Source organism: Rhinatrema bivittatum, chromosome 3 (assembly GCF_901001135.1).
Source record: "Rhinatrema bivittatum chromosome 3, aRhiBiv1.1, whole genome shotgun sequence".
Lineage (NCBI taxonomy): Eukaryota > Metazoa > Chordata > Amphibia > Gymnophiona > Rhinatrematidae > Rhinatrema > Rhinatrema bivittatum.
The window spans coordinates 279925398-279948082 of NC_042617.1; the positions used below are offsets into that span (position 1 = coordinate 279925398).

The 22685-nt window shown below is 48.1% G+C and overlaps 1 protein-coding gene across 3 annotated transcripts; it reads left to right on the top strand.

Moving 5' to 3' along the window:
- Window positions 1-1341: 1341 nt before the first annotated feature.
- LOC115087506 (transmembrane protein 198-like) lies at window positions 1342-20363 on the top strand. Of its 3 annotated transcripts, none has more exons than XM_029594801.1 (6): window positions 1342-1494; window positions 3811-3891; window positions 6994-7261; window positions 15877-16452; window positions 17597-17745; window positions 18094-20363. In XM_029594801.1, the coding sequence occupies exons 3-6, from the start codon at window positions 7072-7074 to the stop codon at window positions 18241-18243; spliced, it is 1065 nt and encodes a 354-aa protein (XP_029450661.1). In that variant the 5' UTR covers window positions 1342-1494; window positions 3811-3891; window positions 6994-7071; the 3' UTR covers window positions 18244-20363. The 3 variants fall into 3 exon arrangements, with proteins under 3 accessions (XP_029450661.1, XP_029450662.1, XP_029450663.1); XM_029594802.1 differs by lacking the exon at window positions 1342-1494 and adding an exon at window positions 1563-1668; XM_029594803.1 differs by lacking the exon at window positions 1342-1494 and adding an exon at window positions 2891-3002.
- The last annotated feature ends 2322 nt before the right edge of the window (window positions 20364-22685 follow it).

Genomic DNA, 22685 nt, shown 5'->3' on the forward strand with positions numbered 1-22685 from the left:
CTAGGGATGCGCGGGCCCTAATTTAAATAAAGAATCACACGCCCAGGAGAGCGGGCGCTCGTCTCAGAGCTCCAGCTCTCCCGCGGACTTTATTGAATGAGCCTGAAACTTCATTACGTAAGAAATTTTTATTTTACTAATTAAGACTTCCAAAACCATATTAAGGCAGCTACTGAACTATTTCTATTTAACAAAGTGGTACCTCATTGTCTCTCCTTTACATATTACCCCAGTATGATGGGGGGAGTAGAGCAAATACAAGTACACATTAACTGTCCAAATTCAAATGTTAGTTTCCATACTTACATTGAATATAGTAAACAATGCTTAATTTACATCCTATTTTCCTTTTATCTACTTCCTTTCAGGCATGGTTGTACACAAATGTTATTAGATTCTAGTCCTTTCAGAAAAGACAAAAGGAGTTTGCATCTGGTTACGATGATCATCATCATTGATCTACCTGCTTTGTGTGTGCATCAATGCTAAGCCTGCCTGAGGCAGCCTCTAAGAATACTTGCTTCTGAGGAAGTAACCCATTTGTTCTCACTGAATAGTTAAGGTTAAAAAAAAAAGTGTGCTTAGAAGAGCGTAAGAGACAAGGGCATTAAGGCAAATTCCATACAGGCAGAAACTCAAGAAACCAGGGCCCTTGCCCCGAGGTAAAGATGCAAAAGCTACAGTTACAGGCCTTCAGATCCACAGTATTCAGCAAGGACATTAATGGAGCTAGCAAAGGGCAGAAGGTTAAGAGAGAGGGGGAACAACGGCCTCAGCTCGCTCGCCAACTCATGAAAATTATATTTTACTGACAAGTCTGCTAGATTTTCACCAAGGACCTAACATTTTTTTTTACGGAGGCATACTTTCTGGGAGATCATAGCCAGGCTATGCCCGTGGGTCCAGTAGGTGTCACTAGTATTTTCTCACATCCCCTCCCCTCTCAGCCTCTGATCTCACCGGGACCCGCCGAGGCGGCTGGCAGGGAAAGCCTCCTTCAACTCAATGACTTCCCCGGCAAGACAAGAGAAGAGGAGGGCACTCCACGCTGCAGAGCCTGGAGCCACCACTGCCGCCACAGCAGGATAAATGAGCCCTTTCTCTCGCACACAATAAAGTAATTATCTTTAACTGGGTGCAGCCATCTCTACAGCGGGGCCCCCGGGCTTTTCCCTGGAGTCCTCGTTTTGCTTTAGGGAATAACAACGACAAAACCAGGAAAATCGGTCCTCTCCTGCCTGATTTCTGCCGTCACGATTTGGGCCCCCCGCCCCCCAACACTCCTCCCACGAGCGTCGGAGGAGGCACCAGGCACACACGAGGGGCAAAGCCTGCTCGCATCTCCCATCCACCCCCCCCCTCCTCAAGTGCTGCAGTGGTGCGGTCTGGCCGCGGTGATGTCATCCTTCAGCTGTTGGAGAAGAGATTAATCGGGAGAGCTCAAATTCAAAAGGACTTTCCTGTGCAGGAAGAGAGAGATCCTGGGGGGAGAGGGTGAGTGGTTGTTTGCAACATGGGGGGTTATGGGTGGGGGGGTTTTCGGGGGTTGCTTTAAATGCACAGCGGTATTTTATGTTGCAAGCGGAGGAGCAAGCAGTTCCGGGGCTGCAGCGGGAGCCCCCCGCTCCCCTCCCTCCCTCCCTCCTGCACGCTGTAGGCCGGGAGCCGGTAAGGCAGTCTTGCTTGCGGTTTTGTTGATCGGGTTTGTCTCATTTTAGGAAGCTGTCGCGGTATGATTAGTGCTCTGCAGGGGGCTGTCAGTGTTAAGGGAAATGTAAATAGCACCGTACACAGCGCTGCGTATGCTCCCTGCGCTATGTCAATACAACGATACCTTGCATAGGTCTATGTACACCCCCATGGTATGTAAATGTGATTATGGCACTGCCCTGTGTGCAGAGTCAGATTTGCATAAATAAATAATAGTTTGTACAGTGCTGGGTACGTCATCGGCTCTCTTTGGTTGTAAATAGATAATATTCTGTCCTGAAGAAGCGGGCATTAGCTCTGGAAAGCTCGTCGAGAAATGTATGGAGTTACTTCAGTAAAAGGGTATCGCCTTATACAGTTGATATTTCTGGTGTTTATCTGTCCGCTCTTATTTCTGTACTGGCTTGTGTATGTGGGTATTGCTGTATGAGCTATTATACAATTTATCATGTACTCCAATCCACAATGTTGAGATAAATATGATGTCCCCACTAATATCGGTATAGAAAATTTAATAAATAAACAAATCTTGTGCAGTCGCTAGCATGGAGTTCACGCTGCACCTCTTGGATGAAGCAGTGTGCCTGGTGCACGTCAGTGCGTGGAAGCAAAGGTTAAGCTCCCTCCTTGCCCTAATGCCCCTGCCTGGCACTACCTCCGGCCAGGGCTCCGAGGCCGTGACCTTGCGTGGAAAGCTGGAGACGCCGTCCGGCAGGGGCACCTGGGGGGGTCTGCTAGCGAGCTCCGGGTGGGTCAGCAATAAACCAGCCATGGTCTGGCTACCCATGGCATCGATGGGTTTGTAGTTCCCGCTGCTGCCCGAGGAATCGGAAGTCCCAGGACGGGGGTGGAGATGGGGGCGCCGCGACCCTGTCTCTGACATGGAGCTAAGACAGCAGTTCTGGTGGGGATCACATCAAATGCTTGGCTGGCCTGTGGTGGCCCCACGCACGCACGCACAAGGCCCTCCTATCACATAGTGAGAACGCCTTGTTCTGTCAAAAGAGAAACAGTAGCGGAGAACTTGTTCTCCGCCCGTAATACTGCTAGCACTGGAGCCGATTCAGTGAGTGTGGGTTGGGAAGAGGGAGCAATCATAATTCCCCTCCCCCCCCCCACTCCACCCCTGCTTTAACTTCTGAAGGATTGTGACTCATACAGCAGTCGGATCTCTCCCACACAGGCCCCTCTCTGTTTTGTTATCTTCCACGCTGCCCGGTCCTCAGATGCTGGATAAGGGCAGACCAAGCTCCGCATTTCAGGGCAGGAATCGGAACCATTTTCTGCATGGGGTAATCGTGTGTCCTGGCAAATCCAGCTTCACTGTCTGGTAGTGGCCCACCTGTGGCTATGGTTCCCTGAAAGCCCCCACGGTTCGTCCTCTGCTTTTCTGCTACCCCAGGAACCCTGTGTGGGTAATGCACTGAAGACAAGCACCTAAGAGTTCTGTCCCACGGGTGGCTGAATGGTGTGATGCCTTTTTAGTGCTAAGCCCTGGAATTGTCTGCTGGGATGGAGAAGAACCTATACGCTTTGCTTGCCCCTGGGGGAGGGGGGTTAGTGGAGGAGATGTGTGTGTGTATGTGTGAAAGAGAATACTGCTTGGTTTTCTTCAGCTACATTGGTTGTGTAGTAGCAGAACTCTCATGCATTGTGCAGCAAAACTTAAAGTTCGCAATGGCAAAAACATGGTGCAAGTTGCCCATTCAATGCAAACTTAAAAAAAATGTGTGGTGTAGGTGTGAATGTTTATAGTGGATGGTCGCTTCCTACCCTTCCTCCCTCCTTTCCCTGGGCCGGAGAATTACAGGGGCAGCTGCTCAAGGAATTTGGAAATTGCCAGCTTGAGGAGAGATCTGGCTTACACAGGGCGAGCTCTGCTGTCTGCCCTGATTCGGTTATCCAGCACAAAGAGTTCAGAGGAACATAAGAGCATTGCTACTCCTCCCTGTACAGACCCACATCAAAACCCTGGCGTGCTCAGTGTGTTGAGCCCTTCTGCCCCAGCCTGGGAATTTCAGCAGAGGTGTTGATGATGTGCTAGATCTGAAGGGATCTGTGCCTGTGATAACTCTCCCCCCCCACCTCCTTTCTTCACAGGTCTCAGATTTCAAGAGAGATGGTACTGGAGCTCCTGTACCCACTGGAGAGCTTTACCCTGCCCAGGATTACGTGGAACTGGTGAGGCACCTACACTGTTATACGGAAAAATATATCTATGTACCAAGATGCATGATGGTTTTGGGGGGTTTTTTTCCCTCATTTTTCCATTCCTGAAAGTTCGTCTTATTATTCTGGGTCACTGGCAATGCAAGTGACTCTGTGGACAAGGGGGCTGGTGAACAAGCCTGGTATTCATACCCTGGAGCAGGAGGTCAGGGCAGTTCAGTCTCCAGGGGAGGAATAAATAGATTGCCCTAGGAATAAGTGGAGGGGCATCCTTCAATCCAGTGGGGCTAAGTGTGGGAACTTTCAGGGAGCTCAAAGGGGTAGGGAAAGGATTCAAATAACTTTATTGGCATGACAATCTTATTATTATAAAATTAACCTCATAGTTTTCTTTCTTTTGTACATATGTATATAATTGCAAATTTTGATTATAATTTTATTGCAAAACTTCCCATATTATTGTTCCCCCCTCTCGTTAATGCCTTGTTATCATGTTTTTACTGTTCAATGTAAAGCGCCAAGCCGTGCGTTTGTTTTTGCGTTACAATGTGAACCGATATGATATCCTGGATGAATGTCGGTATATAAAAATTTTAAATAAATAAATAAATAAATTTGTTGCTAGAGTAATATACAGAATTATAAGAAGAAAAAAATGACAGGATAATAGTAAAAGTTAATAGACTTGTAGAGAGAATCTCAAGGTGATAAACTGGTCGCACTGCGGCCTGCTTGCCTGGGCCCAGAGTGGCACTGCTTTTCTCACAGTTGTGTCATTCAGGTAACATTATGTATTACTTTGGCAACACATGTATTGTAACCGCTTTTATTGGTATGAGAATTTTTACAAGGGGGGGAAAAAATGTACAAAATAGCAATAATGTCGCCAGAGAAGCAGTTTTGATCCTCCAATGCACATGCATCCCTCCTTCCAATCTGGTTCTTATCAGGGAGCCATTGTGCACAGCCTCTGCCATGATTAATGCCAGCTCAAAGTATGAGGCCTGCTTGACATTAAATCTAAATCTAAAACTGTAGAACCATGGAAATACAGCTCAACAACACTACTTTATTGACACTTTAAAAAAAAAAAATTTTTAATTCCACCTCTCAGCAGTACAGAGCAGATTATGGTTCAGGTACTGTAGGTATTTCCCTGTCCCCAGAGGGATTATAATCTCTAAATTTTGTACCTGGGGCAGTGGAGGAAGAAGTGACTTGCCCAAAGTCACAAGGAACAGCAGTGGGAGGTATGAACCCTGGTATCCCTCGCAGCCCACTGCTCTAACTGCTAGGCTAGTCCTTCACGTCAGGACAAGAACCTGGTCCGCATGTAATCTTTCTAGTGCTGTCTGTATAGAAAGTATGGCCGTCCTATAAAGAATAAACATTAACCCCCAGATTATTTGTTGTTGAGTCTGGACTGAGTTTGATTTGTTTTATTATGTATTTATTTATTTGAGTTTTATATACCGTCATTCGGTAAAGCCATCATAAAGGTTTACAAAATTTAAATTGTAACTTTGTTATATTTTTTCCACAACTGTTAAGAATGTGCATATTAAACAGAGGTTAAACATTTCAAGTCCAGAAAGTATCATTATGTGGGAGGAGGAGGGATTGTTCTGGTTGGAGAGAAGTTATTTTGAGGTTTTTGGATGAAACAATGTAATCATGTATATCGCTTAGGGCCTAGGTATAAGCAATCAACACTTTTTTTTTTTTTTTTTATTTTTATTTATTTAAATAAAATGCAAATAAATACAAAATACAGAGAGGTTTTGGCCTCTTTGCAGGACCCTGGGTCCTCTTAGAAACTTCCTCCCCTGTTCTCACTACAAGTGAGAAAAAGGGAGCCAGATGTTTTCACATGTGCTGCCTCCAGTTGCAGAGTGGGAGCCAGATGTTTGGGGGAGGGTAGGAGAGCAGAAATGCTTTCTGCACTTAACTCTGGCTCATGAGATGCAGTTGTCATATTTTCCACTGCTGCTAACTGGGTCTCTCAAGAAGATTGCCTGTCCCCTTCCATGCAGAGAGAGGAGTTTCTGGTGTCTAGCTAGTGAGGTAAAGTGTTATGATCTATTTGCAGCAATCCAGGGGTTCCCCCATCCACTTTTAACAACTTCCTGCCTCCTCAAGCAAAGGGGCCACAGACCTCCGCTCCCTCGGGATCCTGGTATGTGTCCAGACTGAGCCTGACCCTACTGAATAATAAAAACATGACTGCCCTACCACTCCCTCGGAGATCCTTTGGCTGGGGGTCTTCCCCCCCCCCCCCCCCCCCCCGCCTCACTACAAGGTTGCAGTGAATGCTGCCTTATAGCAGGAGCCTGGGCTCAGAAATCAAACCCAGGATTGCAAAGGCACCTTAATGGGGGAACACCACCGATTTCATATCCAGCTGCTTTAAAGGCGAGCCATATTGTGAGGTTTGGCGGTGTGAACTGTTAGATGCGGTGATTTTTTTTTTTTTTTTGGGGGGGGGGGGGGTCAAACCTCCTGGTTTTCTCCCTCTCTGGATGCCACATTTATGGTACAGATTAGGTTTCAGGAGGGGATGGGGACAGTGGGACCCCCCACCCCTTTCTTTATGCTGTCTGTCTGGGGAGCAGATGGTGGCAACTGGTGCCAATCTAAGGGCCTGTTAAGGTGTCCTGTGCAGTCCTGGGATCCTCATGAGGATCTTCTATTAGTAGGCCAGGGGAGGGGGGGGGGCTTGGATATGTCTATGCTGTGGCAGAGCGGACTCTTTGAACATAATCCTGGCATGCAGATGTAGGGTAGACTAATGGATTTCTTACTTTTCTGCAGGAGCTGGACACTAGCATGGGGGGAGGGCCCAGTGGAGTTCACTTCCAGAGCATGTACAGTACGGTCTCTGGTCCCTATGCTACCTGGTGTTACTGTTAGATTTAATCACAAATTATCTCTTTATCGATTTGATAACACTTGTCTGCCACCTGCATGATATTTCCACCATTCTACCTAATGTTGCAGTCTCTAGATTACTGTTGCTCCATATATTATTGTGGTTGACCACTAGAAACCCCTCCAGAGGCCTATATGTACGTGCAAAGCCTACACTTCTTTCTCTCTCTTGTGCCATCTCACCAGATTTCTGCAGCGTGACCGGATGGAGACGGAGAGGTGTGAGTGACTTCCCTCCCTCCTCCCCATGCCCTTTTTGCCACCATGGAGTCTGACCTTTCGCCTCTTGTCTTGACCTCTGACCCCCGGCACTTTAACCTGCAGTCTGTGGAGACAGGAGATGACAGGAGCCTGCAAAGCCACTGCGGTCTGGAGCTGGAGCGCCACTATGACCTGATTCCATCCGTCGTCTGCGCGCTCTGCTGCTTCTTCGGCGTCACCTACAGCTTCTTCGGTGAGTGACTGCACTGGGGCAGAGGATCCCCGGAGGCTGGGGCGGGGGAGGCTGGTCCTGCATGTCTTCTCACCGCCCCCCATTCAGCCTTCACTGGATGATTTAGTTTTATCTGACTGTGTAGAATTGTTTCCTGCTAAAATGTTCGGTGAATGTCAGTGGGGGGATTAAGGTGCCTCTCTGTTCTCAATTTAGAAAGGTTCATTGGCCTGACACTTTGTACTTATTAATTGGTCAAAGGAAAGAATTACAGTTTCTGGTAATGTTCACTGTTGTCTCTGTTCAGATTGCATTTCTGGCTTAGTCACAGGATACAAAGTATTTAGCTGTTACAGCCACTTCTTCCTGGAGGAATATATGGAATACTTCCTACTCCTTTTTGAAGGAAGGATTTTTTTTTTTTTTTTTTTTTTAATTTTCTCTGTCAGCTTTGGGAAATGTGTAGCTCTTCTGTCATTTGGGTCGGCTCACGCTCAGAGGTTTGAAGAGCAATCAAATGGTGTGTTTTGTGTTTTGGTTGCTGTTTATGGTACTCCTCTCCCTTTTTTTTTTTTTTTTTTTAGGAGAGGTAATAAGTGATTTTGGATGGGCCTGAGCAAAGCTATTCAGAATGAATGGGAGGTGGAGCCATTCCATGATTGGGCTCTGCCCATGCCGCTTGGACACCCCCCCCCCCCCCCCCCCCCAAAGGGTTGTTCACTCACCTAGTTATGTGGGTTTTATTTGCCTCCTTTTATGCCTCAACCCCAAAGAGATTTAGGCGTGCTCGGAGCAGCAGTCAAGTCCAATGGGCCTCCCTTGAGGCTACACAGCTCCCGTTATCTTCTATGGGAAGAAAAAATGTTTCTCTTCCTCTCATGGAAAATCATGGGGCTGCATTGTTCGGCTCCCTGCTCTTTCCTTTTAATCTATCTGATTCCAGTGCAATGGAATCTGATAAATAAGTCGCAGGAAAGAGATTTTTGAAAGTTAGGTTTGTTTTTTTGTGGGTTTTTTTTTGGGAAACACTTTTTGCTGCTTTTAAAGAGATGGTACTCTGATCACTGCAGTACATTACAGAACTTGTCTGTGTAAAGATAGCTTTGCTTGATCTATCCATACAAGTATTTCAACACACACACGACCCCCCGCTCCTCCTTATCCATACATGCACTGTGGCACCTGCACTCGGGAGCCAGGTTAGGGAGCATGCAGCTCTGTATCTGAAAGGTCCCTCAGTTACAGTCCACTGGCTACAGCCACTCCGTTCAAAACCAAACTGCAGCAGTTAAGGCTCTTTAGAGAGGAAGTTGTGATGGCTGACTGTACATATATTACGAGTTGCATAAGAGAAGCAGATTCTACAGAATAGAAAAGAAACGCAGTGAAACGGTGGTCTGCACTCGCACAGTAATAAGTGCCTTTCCACTACATGCAACAATCAACCACACTGGAAAGGATAGCTGCACATGGGTACCAAGGACCAGCTCTACCAAGGATCATGCAGTCTGGAAGAGCTCAAACTGTGGTGCACAAGCATGATCCAGCACCTGCCCTCATCAGCATGTCTGGATACAGAGAGCATAGCACAGCTCACTTTCTACTCTATGTACAGAATCCGACATGGAATTAAACCAGAGATGTGCAAACTGCTAGGATCATGGAAGGTCCTGTATGACTACCTCATTGCAGCTCTATCCACTGGTGATGGGACTATGTGCCCCCAGCTCATAACTTTGGAGGAAGGTGCCCTTCAATGGGCATCCTAGATCAGCACCATTTTTGGTAAATTGCTCTGATTCCTATGGAAAAATACCAAATTCAGCACATGATCCACCAAATCTTATAACTTGGTCTAAGTGCAATATTCAGGCTCTTTCAAATCCTCTTCCTACTAAATAGAATGGTTGCATCAACCATGTCTGCTAATCATAGGAAACTAACACAGAGATTGTAGGCAGAATGATTCTTCCCCTTACCAGAATATTAAGGAAAACCCTTTCCTTTCTCCAGGGCATGTCATCACCATCTCATCTGATGGCTGGGAAGAACATCTTTGGGAACAGAGGCCTGGGAGGACTTCTCTGCTGGCTGACTGACTGTTACTAGGCTTGTGGACAGTTGGGCAATGACCATTTTGTCGGACAAGCAGGATGGTAGTCCTCGCACATGGGTGACATCATCAGATGGAAGCTGATGTGGCAAACTTATGTCAAAGTTTCCAGAAACTTGACGCTCCAGCATGTGTGAATAAGACAAGGAACCTAAGTGAGTGCAAGAGAAGGGGGCCTGTCTGAGTGAATAAGGTCGGGGTGGGCGCAAGGCAGAAGATTCACCTAGGGTGCCTAATACATTTTAGGGACCCCATCCCCTGTAGCATACAGTGAGGATTAGGGTCCCTAAGACCCCTGAGGGGATGATCAGATGGAGTCCTCCAAGGATTCTGGTGGTCTCCTGTCACTCTTCTCCTTCAGATGAGCAAAGGAAACCTCCGCCTGAGGACATAACATTTGCAGGTTTTGTACAGGAGATGGCGGAGGCCATCCCATTCCAGCTTTTGATTGAAGAGGATGTCAGGCATAAAATGCTTGAAATTTTTCAGTCTGTGTAGCCTCCTAAGGAGATTATGGTGGTCCCAGTGCACGAGATCTTAAGGAGTTGCTGCTGAGGATTTGCAAACATCCCCTCACAGTGCTTCCCATGAATAAGAAGGTGGACAGGGTTTACCTCGTCCAGAAGGCTGCCAGATTCGATAAGCATAGCTTTCCCACCAATCTGTGGTGGAATCTGCCTTCGAGTGCCAAGTACTCTTGGACCCTCTCATCTGCACCCCTGAGAAGGACCACAGAGCAATGGATGCTCTTGGGAGGAAGGTGTTTCAAGGTGCCATGCTTATTGCTGCATCACTGCCTACCAGCTCTACATGATCCAATACTCATGGGACATCTGGAAGCAGGTGCAGGAGGTGGCTGAGCAGTTGCTTCAACAGCAGTAAGACACTCATGTCTCTAGTGCACAAGGGTCTGGCGTGCAGGAAAACATGAGGTCCATGCAACCTACAGTGTTTTTGAGACTGCAACGAGGGACTGTACAGTGGGAATCAGCACCCACAGAATGGCATGGCTGCAGGCCTCTGATCTCCAACCAGAGGTACAGGAATGACTCGCTGACGGGCTGTGCACTGAAGAGAATCCCTTCAAAGATAGGGTGAGGGATGCTGTAGCTGGTCTCTGGGACCACCATGAGACCCTACAACAGCTCTCCACCAGTACTCTGAATCTGGCCTTCTCCTCCAAGAGGTCATTGAGGCTGGGGCTAAGGAAATCTTTCTTTCACCTTTTTGCCTCCTCTATCCCATCAACACCATCTGAGCTCCCTCAGCCATCCCAGGCAGCAGAGAGCTCCCAAGCCTCAGCCAGCTCCTCAGTTAACACCAGGGATAGTTTTGACTGGGCCATAGAGAATGTAAGCCAGTTGCCTGTACCATGGACCATCCAGTCAGGGGCAGGCTGCGATTCTTTGCGAACCAGGGGCCCAGTGTAACCTCGAACCAGTGGGTTTTGTCTATTGTCTGCCAGGTGTACCAATTAAATCTATTGGGTGTCCCACCAATTTGCCCTCTGTGCCTATACCGGGGGCCATTACTGCATCAGGAGGTGCTACAAGCAGAACTCTCTTCCCTCTTAATGACCAGAGTGTCGAGCCCATACCACCAGGGCAAAGAGGGTGGGGATTCTACTCCAGGTACTTCCTGATTTCATCTTAGATCTGAGGGCCTTGAACAGGTGTTTTGTTTTGCTTTTCTTTTTGTTTTTTTAAAAAGAAAAGTTCAAGCTGGTTGCCCTGGGCACCTTGATTTCCCCCCCCCCCCTCTTTTTGCAAAAAGGGGACTGGCTATGGTCCCTCAACACACATACCCATAGCACAATCTTCCCTGGTCACAGGAAGCATCTCGGATTTGTGGTAGGAAAACAGCATTTCCAATACCAGTGTTCCATTCAGGCTCACGTCTGCCTGGCCATGGTGGTGGCATAAAACCACAGACTAGGAGTGCATGTGTTGCCGTATTTGGACGATTGGCTGGTCAAGAGTGAGTCTCCAGCAGGGGCCACCAGGTACATGCGCTTGACCATTCGGGTGTTTGGAGTCACTAGGGTTTCTCAACTATCCAAAGTCCCATCTCAGTCTGTCACCTCCATTGGACTTCATCGGAGCCCTGCTAGACACTGCTCAAGCCAGGGCCTTTCTATCACACCAGAGGGCCATCGCTTTGGCGACCATTACGGCAGAAGTTCAGCAGGTATCAGACCGGCACGTTAGGGCTGTTGGGTCACATGGCTGCGACCGTCCATGTCACTCCCTTGGTACGCTTACACATGCGCAGAGCCCAATGGACCTTGAGGTCACAGTGGTGCCAAGCCACTTGGAGCCTTGGGAATTGCATCTGAGTTACGTCTCTCAGGCTCATTGTCCTGGTGGTGGGTACTTTCCAATCTGGAATGAGGGATTTCCTTTAGAGACTCCCTACTCAAATTGTGCTAACCACAAATGCATCTATCTTGGTGTGGGAAGCTCATGTAGATTGGCTTGGCACCCAGGGACTATGGGTCTGCTCAGGAGCATTCTTGTCAAATTAACTTCCTGGAGCTTCGGGTGATCAGGTACACACTATGGACTTTCAAAGATCGTCTGTCCAATAAAGTTGTCCTGATTCAGACTGACAAACAAGTAGCCATGTGGTATGTCAACAAGCAGGAAGGCACAGGATCATATCTCCTGTGTCAGGAGGCAGTCCAGATCTGGTCTTGGGTTCTTTCCCACGGGATAGTTCTCAGAGCCATGTACCTGGCCAGGACGGAGAACATGGTAATGGACAGACTGAATCGAGCCTTCAGACCCCACGAGTGGTCCCTGGACCAGGGGGTAGTGAATTGGATATTCTGCCTCTGGGGGAACCTGGATGTAGAGCTATTTGTATCCCCCTGCAACAGGAAAGTGCCTCTTATCTGCTCCCAGTACAGGTCAGATGGCAAACCAACCTCAGATGCCCTTGTCTGTCATTGGGGCAAGGGTCTTCTAAATGTGTTTCCTCCAATTTCCCCTAGTGGTGAAGACTCTCTCTTGAAGCTTCAAGAACAATGATCTTCATAGCCCCTCATTGGCTGAGACAGGTCTGGTTTCCACTCCTGTGGCAGCCATCCATCTAGAAACTGATCAGTCTGGGGACTTCCCCAGATCTAATCCCACAAGATGAAGGCAGGCTGTGGCATCGCAACCTCCAGGCCCTGTTCGCTGCCTGGCTGTTGAGAGGTTAAGTCTACAGCCATTTGATCTTTCAGAAGATGTGTCTCTGGTCCTGGTGGCTTCTATAAAGCCTTCCACTAGAAAGTCCTATGGACTGAAGTGGAGGAGGTTTGCTGTGTGGTAGGAGCAGAAGGCTCTAGATCCATTCTCCTGCCCCACACAAAAAACTACTTTTATTACCTTCTACATCTATCTGAGGCTGACATAAAAACCAACTCCGTTAGAGTTCATCTTAGTGCAATTGGCACATATCTACACGGTGGTGGTATGCCCATCTCCATACAGCCTATAATTGTATGTTTCATGTGGGACCTGCTTCAACTGAAGCCTCCCCTAAGGCCTCCTGCTCCATCTTGGGACCTCAGCAGGGTGTTAGCTCATCTGATGAAAGCTCCTTTTGAGCCGTTGTGCACCTGTGACCTGAAGTTCCTGACCTAGAAGATCATATGCTTGGTGGTAGTCACTTCAGCGCACAGGGTCCGCGAGCTCCAAGCTTTAGTGACTTATCCACCTTTTATATTAAGTTTTATCAGGACAGCGTGGTCTTGCGTACACACCCTAAGGTGGTGACGGACTTCCTTACTACCCAGTCTATTGTCCTGCCAACGTTCTTTCCTAGGCCCCATTCGCACTAAGGCGAATGAGCACTGCACAGTTTGGACTGCAAGCCGAGCCTTAGCTTTCTATCTGGAGCAGACAGAAGCCCATAGACAGTCCACCCAACTTTTTTTTTTTTTTTTTTTTTAATTTCTTTTGACAAGAAGAGGTTTGGCGTTTCCGTAGCCAAACAGACTATAGCCAGTTGGCTAGCAGATTGCATCTCTTTTTCTGTTTTGCCCAGGCAGGACTGCATCTTGGGGTTCATAGCAAGGCTCATTCTGTCAGAGCCATGGCAGTGTCAGTGGCCCACTTGCCAGAAGTTCCCGAGGAGGAGATCTGCATGGCTGCGATGTGGCGATCTCTCTACACATTCACATCCAGTTACTGCCTGGATAGGGAATGCCGACGCAACAGAAGGTTCGGCCAGTCTGACCTCCGGAAACTTTGTGTAGAACTCAACTCTCACAACCTAGGGCCCGTTGTCTCCCACTCTATAACCAACAGCATCGGTGGTGTTGTGCCCACTGGCACCTGGTTGGGTGTCAGTCCAGTCCCCTTTTGTGTTGGGGAGCAGCCTGTAGCTAGGGAATCACCCATGTGTGAGGACTACCATCCTGTTTGTCCTCTTGAGAAAGCAAAATTGCTTACCTGTAACAGGTGTTCTCCCTGGACAGCAGGAGTTTAGTCATCGCAAAACCCACCCGCCAGCCCATGGAGTTGGGATTTCTCCTATTTTTTATTTTATCGTAATTCTGTTTACAAGATTGAAGAGGGACCTCGTGTGGATGTGTGGTATAGGGCAGGCTCAATGTGCCGGGATCTCATGAACACTGTCCTTTCATGGATAAGACAGGTGCAAGTGAAAAATGGGAGGATGAAGAATGTGTAAATTTTAAAACTAGTTTTTGGTATGTGCTAGCCTGGTATGCTAGCAATTTCTCCTGCATTGCAGCTTGCTAAGACACTTATGGGTTTGTGTGCACATGCTGGGGTTCCCTTCATGATTCCTGTGGAGAAAGTGAGATGAAAAGAAGGAAAGGCTGTGACTGAAGTGCGGGGCAGCCACTTTTGGCTTCTTGCCCTCTGTGGTGACTGCATGCCCCGCACGTGCTGAGAGTAGTTTCCGACCTTTTTGTATAGAGCACGGAGCACTTTTTTGGATTGGTACAAAAAGGGGATAAGGAGGATCATGCATATTGTAAGGATGCTGATAACGTATTTCATGGCTGCGAGGAGGTGCTGTACCTGCCTTATCCAGACTGCTGCTTTTCATCTTTTTGCATAACCTGTCCTCAAGCTTTGAATCCTATGTGACTTGTGTTTATTCACCTTCCCTTTCTTATTAGCTATTTGGGGATGTTTTGGGTTTGTTTGTTTTTTTTTTGTCTCTGACTGGATGAACTCTCCTCTAAATATTTTGCACACTATAGGAAGAAATGCATTTCAGTTTCTCTTTCTTCACCGTTGCATGGAATGCAGTGCGTGGCTTCTCAGGATTTCCCATTCACGTTGTCTGCATATTTTGATTTCTAATTAATTGTCACTTTTCTGTATTTGAAGGTTTGTTGCTGTGACAAAGGTGACGTATTCTGCTAGCGTGAAGGATCTGTATCTGTCCCGTGTGCTCTGTTATCCCCATAGGTGTCATCGATTTGTTCTTGCTGTAATATTTGCAGTGCTTCCCTTTCATAGGTAGGGTTGTTGCTGTTTGAGTCTTAGGGACGAGTTGGTGCTAGGTAGTTTGTTTTTATTTGTGCAGAATTGCTTTATCACAGGATACCGGATAGTGAAGGAAGGTTTGCCACTTTTATTGAAGTGGCACCAGATTTGAATATTTTTATTAATTTTTTTTCGGTGTAGTGGGCAGTCTTGGGAAATGTCTTAATTGTGTGTGTGGGGTATGTGGTTTTTTTTGGGGGGGGGGGTTTTCACTTATCCAAAATAAAAGGAAACCTATCCCCTTGCCCAACCTCTTCTCCCCTCTTACTCCAATCTGCTATAGAACATAATTTTGCCAGCCTTGGTGCAACTGATGGTCATTTTGAAGAACTGGAGCTGCAGGGGGAGTGGTGACTGGGGAAAAGAAGAGTTTGGGCAAAGATAGTTTTCCTTTTTGTTTTGGATAAATGGAAGAAAATATTCATAGGTTTGGATGGGAGGAGGGACCAAGATTACAGGTAAGTGGTTTTTATGCATTTGAGAATTATTTTTTATTTATTTTTTTGGGTTTGGTTTTGAAAATGAAACAAAATAGAAAATCTCATTGTTATGTCATTTCAAAATGACAGCAAATCCCTAGAAATTATAGTATTGGGGGAGGGGGTAATATTGTTATGGCACAAAAATCCCTGATTTCCTGCCCCATCCCCTAACTAAAGTACAGGGCGGTCTCTTATTCCACCCCTTCCCAAGACGGTCCTGTATAAGAGACTTGGTTGATTTTGATATTGAGTGACCTTTTAATATTTAGGTTTCCTGGGTAGTTGAAGATGGCCAGGACCCTCTTTACAAAAGCTTTTCTGTTTTCGGCTTGCCTCTCTTGCTGTCACTTTCAAAAAAAATTTATCCTTGTAGGAGGTCTGAGACCTTCCAGAGTAGTTTTTTGTTGACACATGATTATGGCTCTCAAGGCGTGAAAGGGCAGTATGCTTCCTTCCCTTGGGCACTGGTGGAGGACAGCTCAGAAGCCTTCAATTGGCCTTTTTTAATTTGCTTTATTGTTTCTTTCTTAGGTTACCGCTGCTTCAAGGCCATCATGTTCCTCTCGGGCCTGCTGTTTGGCTCGGCCGTCATTTTCCTGCTCTGCTACAAGGAACGGATCCTGGACACACAGCTGAGCATGGAGGTCAGCGCAGGCATTGCCCTGGGCATCGGTGTGCTTTGCGGCCTGGTCACCATGCTCGTGCGCAGCGTGGGGCTCTTCATGACTGGCTTGCTGCTGGGGCTTCTGGTGGCCAGCGCTGCCCTGTTGGCCATGGAGCAGTTCTATCACCCACACACCGTCTGGGTGCCTATTGGCTTCCTCATGGGCCTGGCCATGCTCTTTGCCGTGCTGACCTTGCAGTGGCAGAAGCTCTTCACGGTCATCTCCACGGCCACCTTCGGCGCCGCCATCATCGTGGTCTGCGTGGACTACTTCGTGGAGCTGTTGGTGCTCGCTCACTACATGTACGACAGAGTTCGTGTGGCCAGGTCTGAGCCTCTGTGCTGGTACAGCTGGGTGATCCTGGGAGTGTGGCCGGTGCTCAGCATTCTGGGAATCGTGGTCCAGTGGAGGATAACTGCAGAGGGCTTCTCACATACAGATGGTAAAGAACACACAAGTTTCCCCCACCCCCAATTCCTCAGCAAATATACAGACAGCAGCTGTCTCTCTAAGAGATCATCATTGATTTAGATGGGGCCCCATGGACACTGAAGCCTGCCAGTGTCCATAAACTGTAGTGTTACTCTGCCAGTGACTTTTGATTTAAACTGGAGAGGTAGTAAAAATTTGAGGTTATACAGGAAATGTGGATGAGAGAGGGCAGATAGCATCCCTCTCCTTCTTTCCTCCAGCTCCTGTGCTGCTGCTGTCAGCTCTATAAAAGAATTGGTGAAGTTTTTTAGCCATAGGTTAAAGTTCTTTTTTTTTTTTTTTTCTCTTCAGTTAGGAGGGAATCTGCAACTGCTGCTCCCATGGGCAGGGCTGTTATCACCCTGCCCCAGGAGGTAAGGCGAGGGTTAGAAGCCTGCTCTGTCCTCTGGTACTGAGTGGCAGTCGCAGACTCTGCTATTTCGCACTCTGATATGAGTCAGACATGCAGCAAATATTGCTGCAGCTCCCAGGGACAGCTGGGGGAATGGCATTTTTGACCACTGCCAGCCAGGCCCGGGGTGCCCGGCTACTGGAGTCGCTAGAGGGAATCCCTGCCTGAGGGGACCAGCTGGGGAAGATGGAAGAGGGTGTGAGGATTAAAATGAGGAGAGAAGGAAGAACACCAGTTACCTGGAAACAAAAGTTTAGGGGGCCCTAATAGAGTTCAGTTTGAAGGTGGCTGCTAGACCAAATTTAAAAAAAACTAAAAAAAAATTTGAGATTAGAGTTGTAGCTTTTGATTGGTGTGTCCTTTTTTTTTTTTTTTTTTAAGCACAGAATAAAATGGAGCCAATTTTAGGGTTAACCAGGAAATGCATTGTTTGTGGATCCTGGTGTGACCAGGGGCAGCAGAAATATCTGATTTTTATCACGCCTGTCCCAAACTTTGGGTCATGATTAAGTGAAGATGAGGGGCTATAGGTAATGGAACTTGAGGAGAGATTTTGCTCTATTGCAGGGTTTGGAAAATGTGGGTGCGGGTTTTTTTTTGTTTTTTTTTTTGTTTGTTTGTTTTTTTCCTAAGAACTGCATTTTAATGAGATCTGTCATCCTCCCTCTCCCCCCCCCCTCCCCCAAATACCACCTTTTTATAGTGATACTGAGTCACCGGCAGAAACGGCTACAGCTGCTGCGAATCCATCAACAAGAAGTGAAGAAACGGAAGAACATGGTACCACATGATGTATCGTACCGGCGAAAAGCCAATCCCCCCAAGAGGTACACCGGAGACATCCTGGCACCGGTGAGCAGGGACACTAAAGCTATTCTGGCATAGGGGAAGGGATGCAGGGGGAGGAGTGAGGGTCCCCCCCCCCCCCCCCCCCCGAGGTATACTGGCACTAGATGTTGGGGGGGGGGTGGGAAGGAAGGTCACTGGAGATAAAACTGGCATAGGTCAAACAAGGGATTCTTCAGTCAGAGATGGGAGGCCTGGTTCCCTGTCCAGTTCGGGACCCCACTCTGTAGGTCATGGAAGGTGAAACCAGCAGCCACTGATGGGTTATGGAGGGCTTGGACTAGGCTGACTTGGGAGTAGCTGGGGCAGGGTTGGAGGTGATCAGCCATTCACTGCTGACTCGTCTGTCTCCAGAGTTATATCCAGAGCCTGCGGGAGCGGCAGACGGGCACCGGCACTTCCCTGAGCAGCCTGGGCACCAACATCCAGAGCGTTATCGACTTGGACTACGACTGTGGCTCCACCGTCCCGCTCACAGCCAGCGCACCTGCTGCCCGTGCTTGACTGGCGTGCACAGAGTGGACCGGTGCGCCGTCCAACCGTGGGCAAGTGAGGGGAGGGGGCAGGCATCTGTCCTCCCATGTACAGGTGGGGGACTCCTTACCCACTTGAGCCTTAAAAACAGCCCTCTGGGCCCACGGGGGCTGTTGCACTGATGTCACGGCTGTGGGGACTTTTTTTTTTTTAATGGCACGCAAACCTTTACTAGTCACAAAGGAAGACTTGGCGCTGAAGAGGGTTAGGGGCAGAAGACCCTGTGAAATTGTTGCTGTGACAGTGTGTTTTGTGGGTGGAGCTCTGGCACAGGTCCACTCTGTTTACTGAGTTAAAAAAAAAATAAATAAATGTTCTCCTACACTGTTCCTGCAGAGGCCGTTGTCTCCAGAAGCTGTGGATGGGTCCTGTCAAACATGGATGGTTTTAGGATGGCTGGGTACTTGCCCGTTACCACCAAGGGGAGGAGAACGATTGCACACTAGCACTCCACCTGTCTCTGCCTGCGTCACTCCTCTGTGACTTCCAGCTCAGCCTTCCAGCAATTATTTTAGACTAGAGAACAACATTTTTTTTTTTTGTCTGCTGGATAAAATCACCACCTACCACTGTTACTGCATGGTGGAAACAGACCTCAAGTGTGCTGTTTGGAGCTGCTGCCATTAGATGATAGCACAGTGCTCCTGTACAGGATGGAAATGTACCCTGGCCTTTTTTTTTTTTTTTTTTTTTTTTTTTTTTCTTCATTTTGAACTGGAAGATTAAGCAGCTGTGCTGTGGTAATCCTAGAGCAGTCGCCTCCCTGGCAACCTGAATAGCCAGAGGCCTGGTGGAGAGTGGGTAGTGCTACACCAAACACACAGGCTTCCATCCCTGCAGGGAGGGTCTGCGTCCCTGAGTAACCTAGCATCCAGCGCAAGGCTCCTATAGGGCTGCAGGCTAAACGTGGCCATCGTGTAATATGAGAGGGGAGAAAAGGGATCGGTCCGGGCAGGAGTGCTCTTGATGGGCTGAAGTTCAAATTCTGCCCCCCCTCACAGCCTCTGTTCCCTCTTGAGCAGGCCCCGTAACCCCTCAGTTTATTGCACTTCATTTGGGTGTACGGATAACCAAGCACAACAAATAATTCCAAGCCCTCCATCCAGGGGTGAGGAAAGGTGCCTCCATGAGCAGTGCAAGCTTAGGTTTCATGGGTTGAAATAGAAGCAAGGTTGCTGCAGCAGGGCACTGTTTTGGTTTTTTTTTTCCCAACCCTCTCCTAGAAGCTGGCCTCTCCCCTCAGGATTTTAGGATATCCATGACGAATGTGCAGGAGATACGATCTGCAAACACTGGAGGCCCAGGACATGCCAGTCTTATCTCCTGCATATTCACTTTGGGGGGAATCCTATTCCCATCAGGTTTTCAGGTGTGCCTCCCAGGAGAGGGTAGGGAATATGCAGGTAGATCTTGAGGTCTATCAGTGTGGGCTGGGTTCTGCCTATGAACTCTGAGCTGACTAGTAAAAGCTGCGGCTGGAGCCCTCAACTGAAGGACGGTGCTGCCTCCTAGTGCCCAGCCAGGGGCTCCTCTGCTTGTCCTTCCCTGGCTGCAGTTTTCACCTCTCATACTGTTAGAGTGAGCTATCAGATGTTGGGGGGGGGGGGGGGGGGGTATCCTCTGAAGTATTAAATTACAAAGCAGATGTAGGTACAAGGCTTCTCTGTGTATCCTATTCAGTGACTGATGAATAGCTGCAGCCTCGGGTTTTCAGAGTGCTCCAGCACGGGGAGAGAGAGGGGGGGGGGAGGCACGGCTCCCCCTGCTGGACTTAAGGTGCCTAACATTTTGCGAACAGCACTTTGTAAGAAAATGTTTCACTTTGTTCATTCTTATCCGGTTTTTTACTAACTGTGGCTTTTTTTGCCTAATCCGTAACCAGTACTGGTGCTCCTAATCTCCACCAGGGTGACTATTTTTTTATTGTAATTGTTTGCTTATAACTTTATTACCAATACTAAGGTCTGATGCAGATCTACAAAGAATTGTTTGTAAAACAGGATATTTATATAATTATGTACACCCCCCTTCTGGTGGCTGGGTGGGGGACTGTAATGTAAGATGGCGCACTCTTGGTTCATTTTCATGTTTGTATCACTTGACAAATGTGTAGATATAAAAAATGTGACAAGAATGTGTTTTGGTCATGGTTTTTCTCTGTTGCTGGGCCATATTCCAGACCTTCTCATGGTTGCACCCCTCCTCTATCTATGGTCTTGTGAAAGCCATTTCAGCTCACACATTTATTAAAACTACACCTGGTAAGGCCCCAGCTCTCACTAAAGAAACAGACTGACCTATGGCTGAGTAACTAGTTGATGGGTGTGTTTTTTGTTTTGCTTTTTTTTTTCCTTAAGGCCTGGGTGTTGTAGTGGGTTTAAACAAATTAAAAGGTGATAGGAAACGAGGGGGGGGGGGGGAAACGTATTGAGCTTGCTCTGGGCATATCCTTTTTTTGGGGGGGGGGGGGGAGGGAGGAGGAGGAAACATCAATATCTGCTGCAGTACACACTTCCTCCTGCTTCCAGCTGCAGCTATAGCCTGGAGCCACCCAGCAGCCTGTTCAGGTGACAGCTGCAGCACTCACAAGGAAGAACATGCCTTAAAGCATTACCAAAACCTAGGATGAAAAACCCATTTTTTTCTTTTCTTTTGCCTTGTGGTTGATTTCTGAAGTAGGTATTAGGACTGTAAGCGGTGTGGGAGTGGGTTGGGGACAGCTGTCCCAAAGACACAAAGCCCCATGCAGATGGGGGGGAAAAAATGTGTGAAATGTAAGCGTGGGCTAGCACCAGCTGAAACTCTAGGAAAAGTGCAGTTGTCACCTACTGGGCAGTTTTGGGAGAGGGGGGGGGGGGGGGAGGAGACGGCAAGAAAAGAGGCCTGGGACACAGGGTGGAGAGACAGAGGAGCTGGAGGCAGAAGGGGTAAGGTCAGATGCAAATAAGCTTGCCTGCCTTGACTCCTAAAATACCTAACGTGCCATGGTCCTTTATTTTCAGTTGTGATTTTTTTTTTTTTAACCAATAACTGAATGTTTACATTTGGCACAAAAAATGCAATTTCAGATCTAGAATAGTACAAATATTTTTAATAATTAGAAAGCCAAGGTGTGTGAGGCATGGGAGCATACAGCACTGTCCTCCTGTGTACTGCTGGCATCCTTCTGTTCTTCCTCAGGCACTCACAAAAGGAGCCTTTCAAAGAGCATTATTGGAGGAATCGGGAGCAGGAGGCCAGCCCTGTCTCATTGCCACTCTGATCCCAAACGGTGCATTCCCCCCCCACACCCACCCTAGTTTCTTTTTCCCTGGGGAGCTGTCAAAAACTATTCAAACATACCGTATTTTTCGCTCCATAAGACGCACTTTTTTTCCCCCAAAGGTGGGGGGAAAATGTATGTGCGTCTTATGGAGCGAATATAAAAAAAAAACCAAACAAAAATCTAACAAACACCCCCCCCCCCGACTCCCCAAGACCTGCCGAATTAATTTCCTGCAACCCCCCACCCTCCTGACCCCCCCAAGACCTGCCAAACGTCCCTGGTGGTCCAGCGGGGGTCCAGGAGCGGTCCGGGAACGATCTCCTGGGCGTGAGCTGTCGGCTGCCAGTAAACAAAATGGCACCGACGGCCCTATGCCCTCACTATGTCACTGAGACCGACCAATAGCAGCGGTCGGTCTCAGTGACATAGTGAGGGCATAGGGCCGTCGGCTGCCAGTAAACAAAATGGCGCCGACGGCCCTATGCCCTCACTATGTCACTGAGACCGACCAATAGCAGCGGTCGGTCTCAGTGACATAGTGAGGGCATAGGGCCGTCGGCGCCATTTTGTTTACTGGCAGCCGACGGCTCACGCCCAGGAGATCGTTCCCGGACCGCTCCTGGACCCCCGCTGGACCACCAGGGACGTTTGGCAGGTCTTGGGGGGGTCAGGAGGGTGGGGGGTTGCAGGAAATTAATTCGGCAGGTCTTGGGGGGGTCAGGAGGGTGGGGGGTTGCAGGAAATTAATTCGGCAGGTCTTGGGGGGGTCAGGGGGGTGGAGGTTGTTAATTTAAAGGGATGGGGGGGGGGTTTGGGGGTTCCCACAGAAAGAAAAATTTTCTGATCTGGGGAGTGGACCGAAATGGCCCTCCCCAGACCCGAAAACAAAATGGGGAGAAAAAAAAAAAACTATGCACTCCCCTAATTTGCTCCATAAGACGCCCAGACGCAGAGCCGGTTTAGCACAATTTTTTTTTTTTTTTAATTTTCCCCCTCTGAATCCTAGGTGCGTCTTATGGTCAGGTGCGTCTTATGGAGCGAAAAATACGGTACTTCTTGCTGACTTGGAAATGAACCTGGACAGTAACAGGTGCAGGGGGTTTGATTGGTTTCATTAATTTAAGAGTATGGCACCAGATGTCCTAAT